Here is a 6000-nt window from a genome sequence, read left to right as displayed (position 1 = left end):
CTGCTCAGGCAGGAAACCCTGTACCATTTCAGACAAATAGCTGCCTAATCTCTCCTTCCAGTATTGGAGCATTCACAACTTCTGGAGGGAAGTTCGTTGTCCTCCCTGTTAGGAAGTTTCTCCTTCATCCCAGCTTGCTTCTCTCCTTGGTTAGTTTCCATCCGTTGCTTCTTGTCCTGCCTTCAGGTGCTTTGGTGAATGGGTTGACTCCCTATTGCTAGGGACTAGCAACTTAACATTGGATTGTGGATTTAAGTCTCACACCGGTTCCTGGATCTGGCCTCAGTTTAACATCTCCTCTTTTTCTTTCCATCTCTGCTTGAACAACACAGACCACAAGCACAAGAGAATTTTGGCCTGCAGCATCTTTCTTTGGCCTTTGACATCCTCACTCCTGACCAGAGGCAGTTTCGTGGAAGCCTTTCTTCAGCTTCCAAGATTTCCTAAGGCCTCTGACACCATCTCACCTTCAGATCTAGAAACTTGATTTAGAAGGCAAGCCGGAAAACCGAAAGGCAGTCTCAGCTCTGCACGCACCATCACCAGACTGGAATGCAAATGTGACGAGGACGGACTATCGGCCTGGAAGATTGTGCCACAGGATTTCAGGATAACAGAACAGAATAATAGAGTTGAGAGGGACCTTGGAGGTCTTCTAGTCCAACCCCCTGCTCAGGCAGGAGACCCTATGCCAGAGGTAGGCAACCTTGGCCCCTTCATGACTCGTGGACTTCAACTCCCAGAATTCCTGAGCCAGCATGAGGGAAACTTTGGCCCCTTCATGAGTTGTGGACTTCAACTCACAGAATTCCTCAGCCAGCCTGGCGCAGCATGGAAATCTCTCCCTTTCCCCTCAGCATGGCTGGCTCAGGAATTCTGGGAGTTGAAGTCCATGAGTCATGAGGGGGCCATAGTTCCCCATGCTGGCTCAGGAATTCTGGGAGTTGAAGTCCACGAGTCATAAAGCAGCCTAGGCCTAGGCCAGAGTGAGGCAACCTTGGTTCTTTTATGACTCGTGGAGTTCAGCTCCCAGAATTCCTGAGCCAGCATGAGGGAAACTTTGGCCCCCTCATGACTCGTGGACTTCAACTCCCAGAATTCCTGAGCCAGCATGAGGGAAACTTTGGCCCCTTCATGACTCGTGGACTTCAACTCCCAGAATTCCTGAGCCAGCATGGCTCAGCTTGGAAACCTCTCCCTTTCCCCTCAGCATGGCTGGCTCAGGAATTCTGGGAGTTGAAGTCCACAAGTCATGAAGGGACTATAGTTCCCCCATGCTGGCTCAGGAATTCTGGGAGTTGAAGTCCACGAGTCGTGAAGGGGCCATAGTTTCCCCCACGCTGGCTCAGGAATTCTGGGAGTTGAAGTCCACAAGTCATAAAAGAGCCAAGATTGCCTACCCCTGCCCTATGCCATATCAGACAAATGGTTATCCAATTTCTTCCTAAAAGCCTCCAGTGATGGAGCAACGCTCAACTTCTGGAGGCCAGCTATTAAGTACCATGAAGCGGTATATAAATCTAAGTGCTGTTGCTGTTGCTAAAATAAAATAAAATATAATAATAAATAATAATAATATAATAATAAAATAAATAAAATAAAAATAAAACAAAAGATAAATAAGGCATAGTAAGAAGCGCCAAGGCACGGTCCATTTCTTCATTCCTCACAAAGGGTGACCCCTCCCCAGCATGCACCCAGGGGGCACGGGCGACGCAGCAGGGGCCGGTTCCTCGCTGTTTCCAGACGGCCGTGTGGAGCTGAGACTGAATGCATTTCAGCATAAATGGCCACCACAAAATTGTACATTGGCTCCCGGCCGGCCTGGGCCAGGGCCAAGGCAGCAGGGGCCGTTCCCTCACTGTTTCCAGGATGGCTTCACGGGCCACATGAAACCACTTCGCAGGCCGCATCCGGCCCCCGGGCCTTGTGTTTGACATGTCTGCCCTAAATGGAAATCAGTATAAGTGGAAAGAAAATTACCTTCATTATGAACTGGGATTGTGCCAACACTTCACCCACCCCCCCTTCCCCAACTTATAATATATTTACAAGGCTGGGGAAAAAAAAGCCAGCGACGCAGCCAAGATGGAGAAGACCCTTAATGATGTGGGACCACAGCTCTTTGCAACTTTTTTTTTTATTATTATATTTTTCTCTACAAAGGCATATACACCATGGCTCTGAGTTGATAAAAACAAGGATATGACAGAATAAATAAGCCCAGGAGAGGAGGTTTGTCTCTTCCAAAAGACAGAAAAAAAGATCCACTAAACTTGCAGTGTTTCTCAACCTTGACAATTTTAAGGCATGTGGACTTCAACTCCCAGAATTCCACAGCCAGCATTGCTGGCTGTGGAATTCTGGGAGTTGAAGTCCACATGCCTTAAAATTGTCAAGGTTGAGAAACACTGCTTAAAGGAGGTCAGCCTCTTCTCCACCTGCACAGCCACAAACACTGGCTACAAATGGGGTCTCGGCCTCCACTCCCCCTGCCCTTAGCCCTGGCTCCTCCCGGGAGACCACTCACTCACGGGACAACTCACTGCAGGAGAATTTAACAATGCTATTTATTTAAAATAAATTTAAAAAAATATTTCAAGTTTTGTCATTCTGTGAATGTCAAAAATTAAAAGGTTTTTTTTTTTAATTTGTTTTAAATAAAATTTCATTCTGTCCCTCCTTTCATGATTCTATGCTACCATTTCTTCTACATTAATGTTAACTCTTGCTCCATGGCGAGTTGTCCACCGCAAGTTGTCACAGACCCCTCCCGGGAACGTTTAGGAAAACTTCAGCTGTCCCGGAAAAACATTCCCTTTGATTGAAACCGAAATGCTTGAAAGAAAGCCACACAACGATGGAGTGTGGGTAACAAGCAGTGTTAAAATTAAATACTTAAAATAGGAATCCGGCCTTCTCCACTGAGGCTTTGGGAAATCATGCAGGAAGCAAAGGGCTTGAAGGGGAAGTTCTGCAAAATTAAGAGTTTCCTTCATTGTGTCTCGGACCAGACTCCACCGGGACAGTTCTGGCTGCGCGGAGGTTTTCCAGGACTTCCACGTTGGAGGCTCAAACACCCAACTGGCTGAAGAGGTGGGAAGGGGAGGCTGAGCAGCTGGACTCAGAAAGCTTCCAACTGAAAAACGCACACACACACACACACACACAACTCAGAACACGTACATAAATATATAAATTAGCCGTGCAACGGACAATGCACTGCCCCTCACGCTCACTTACACGTGTGCAAAGTATGACGCCACCTTCATTTAGTCCTCAGAAAAGGAAGGGAAAAAACGCAGAGAAAAGATCTTTGGAGTTGCATTATGTACAAAAACTGAAAATATAGATTATCGTAATATAGATATATAGATATATATAGATTGATTGATTGATAGATCTTTTGTTCTCTGTACAGGATTGGCTGGAAATACTTTTAAGGGGGGGGGTGGAAATACAAGATTTAAAGTGTAAAAAAATACATGGTAACAGCAAGAGCCTACAGACCGGGCAATCCCTGGAAACCACCAGTAACGGCAACCGGATGGTGGGGTTTTTGAAGGCAGCCTGGCAGACGGTCCCTTGGCCCCTGAGCCCACCCCAGGGGTATGGAAAGCCAGCTTCAAAGGGAACACCCCCCCCCCTTGCAAATCCACATCAGGCAGGCAGTGCCAGGTGCCCCAACCAAAATCCTAAAAAATCCACCCGGCGCATTCCCAGGGCTCCCTTCGGTGGCCCGATGGCAGTTCTGGTTGGATTCTACAAAATCTGAAGCTAGGAGTGTCCGAGAAGAATTGTCTTCTGTTCTGGGGGTGGTAGTCGTGCTTCACCGAAGTTGGGATTCAAACTTTGCACCTCACAGCTCAAACATCTCCTTGGCAACTTTTTTCGCCCCAGGACAAGGCGAGCATCCCGTCTCTGCGTAGAGATTTCCAAAAGGGAAGGCTCAGCTGGAGGGGGCACGGATGAGCAAAGAGGGCAGACGCTTCCCAGCCTTCCCGCGGGTCTTCTGCCTTCTCCTGGCTGCCTATGGGAACTTCCCCCAAAGAGGGGGAACAGAAAGCAGTGGAATTTTCTGCATAAAACTCAGCTTTCCCTTGTTACACCTTCAAACCTCCAAAGAGGCTGCTGGCCTTTTATAAGTACAGAAAATACACTTTGGGAGTTAGAGAAAAAACTGGTTAGGGAAAAAACTCTGCTCCTTCCCCAACAACAGAGCTGTGAAAATGCAAGAACCTGCAAAACATTCATATTGGCCTCAATTGGTCTAGCCAGCATCCTTTAAAAAAAAAAAATGTTTGTTTTAATGCGAGGAGGAGCCAACTTCCAGGGTTCCGCCAAATGTTCCCGATTCAAAACACGTCAGCCTTCGAATCCTCCAACGTGGAGATTTAAGGCGGCCTTCAGATTTGGCCAGCAGGCTCCCGATCCAATGAACTTGTGCCATGCTTGACCCAGTGTGGTCCTGACTGCTTGTTCCGAGTTCAAGCCGTGCAGAATTTCAAATGCCCCCGTCTGCTGCACTCATCCGATCCTGCCCACCTTAAACTGGGTTTCCACAGCTAAGCAAAAGGCCAGGGTTCTGTAACTTGGACATACAACAGAAGATTGAACTCCCGCTTAGCCCCCGCTCCCATGACCCACATTCAGCTGTGACTCTTCTGATTCAGAGACGGAGCCCTCTGCAATCCACACGGACCGAAAGCTTGGCGTCCGGGAGAGTTTCCAGCTTTAAAACTGCCATGATTTTCCAGGCTCACTTTAGGACGACAGCGGTCACAAAGTAGAATCCCTCCGCCGTGCCTCTTCCCCTCTTCTCAGCTGCCGACACGTTGCCTCAGTTGCCAAAATGTCTTCCTTCCTCCAGAGGGGAAGGGAGTCCCAGAGGGTGTGCCCCCCCCCTTTAGTCCAGAGAGATGATGTCCGGCCGACACCCCGGCAGAGCCGGGCTGCTTCCCATGGCCCCGTGGCTCTCCCGCAAGCTGGCCGTGGGCGAAGAGACCACGCTGTTCATGCGGCTGCTGGTGGGGGAGCTGACCCCATTGTGGGATCCCACCACAATCGGAGAGAGGGGGCTCATGAAATGCGGGGAGGTCCCCCGATACTGAAAAAAATGGCTCAGCGACTCCTGTTCGTCCGAGGTGGTGATCACGGAGGGCCCGTAGTGCTGCAAGAGGGAAAGACTTGTTGTTAACAATCAGGACAATGTTTGTCTTCTGCCCTTAGCGCACTTGCTATGCCCGAAGTCCTTGGGCTGAAGGAGAGGGAGCTACAGGTAGTCCTCAACTTACCACAGTTTGCTTAGTGACCGTTCAAAGTTACAACGGCACTGGAAAAAGTGACTTAGGACCATTTTTTCAAACTTGCGACCGTTGGCAGCATCCCCAGGGTCACGTGGTTTACATTCGGTTGCTTGGCAACCGACCGACATTTGTGACGGTTGCCGTGTTCCAGGGTCACGTGATCCCCTTTTGCGAACTCCTGACCAGCAAAGTCAAGGGGGGAGCCAGGTTCACTTAACAACCGTGTCACTAACTTCTCAACTGCAGTGATTCACTTAACGACTGCGGCAAGAAAGGTCGTAAAATGGGGCAAAATTGACTTGACAAATGTCTCAGTTAACAAGTGCAGAGATTCACTTAAGAACTGCGGCAAGAAAGGTCGCAAAATGGGGCAAAATTGACTTGACAAATGTCTCACTTAACAGCAGAAACCTGGGGCTCAAATTGTGCTTGTAAGTTGAGGACTACCTGTCATCACAGGCCAATCTGGTGCTGCCTGGCTTTTCAACTTTGGTACACAGCCGTGGTGGCACAGTGGTTAGAATGCAGCACTGCAGGCTACTTCTGTTGACTGCCCACTGCCAGCAGTAAGGCAGTTCGATCCTGACCAGCTCAAGGTTGACTCAGCCTTCTGTCCTTCTGAGGTCGGTAAAATGAGGACCTGGATTGTTGGGGGCAAGAGGCTGACCCTGTAAACCGCTTAGAGAGGGCTGTA

At 49.0% G+C, this 6000-nt stretch overlaps 1 protein-coding gene across 4 annotated transcripts in view; it reads right to left on the bottom strand.

The window, feature by feature from the left end:
• Positions 1 to 2122: 2122 nt before the first annotated feature.
• PIAS3 (protein inhibitor of activated STAT 3) overlaps positions 2123 to 6000 on the bottom strand; it is a 41584-nt gene continuing 37706 nt past the window's right edge. For 3 of the 4 annotated variants that reach the window (XM_039358454.1, XM_039358457.1, XM_039358455.1), the window contains one exon: positions 4907 to 5170. In XM_039358454.1, the coding sequence (XP_039214388.1) occupies positions 4907 to 5170 (264 nt within the window). Of the gene's footprint in view, positions 5171 to 6000 lie in introns of all 4 variants that reach the window. The other variant, XM_039358453.1, reaches the window with a different exon arrangement.

This window comes from Crotalus tigris, unplaced genomic scaffold, assembly GCF_016545835.1.
Source record: "Crotalus tigris isolate CLP2741 ecotype Arizona unplaced genomic scaffold, ASM1654583v1 scf7180000019021.11574027:1482141, whole genome shotgun sequence".
NCBI classification, from domain to species: domain Eukaryota; kingdom Metazoa; phylum Chordata; class Lepidosauria; order Squamata; family Viperidae; genus Crotalus; species Crotalus tigris.
The sequence above is the reverse complement of the archived record's forward strand: the minus strand, read 5'-3'. Positions and strand labels throughout refer to the sequence as shown.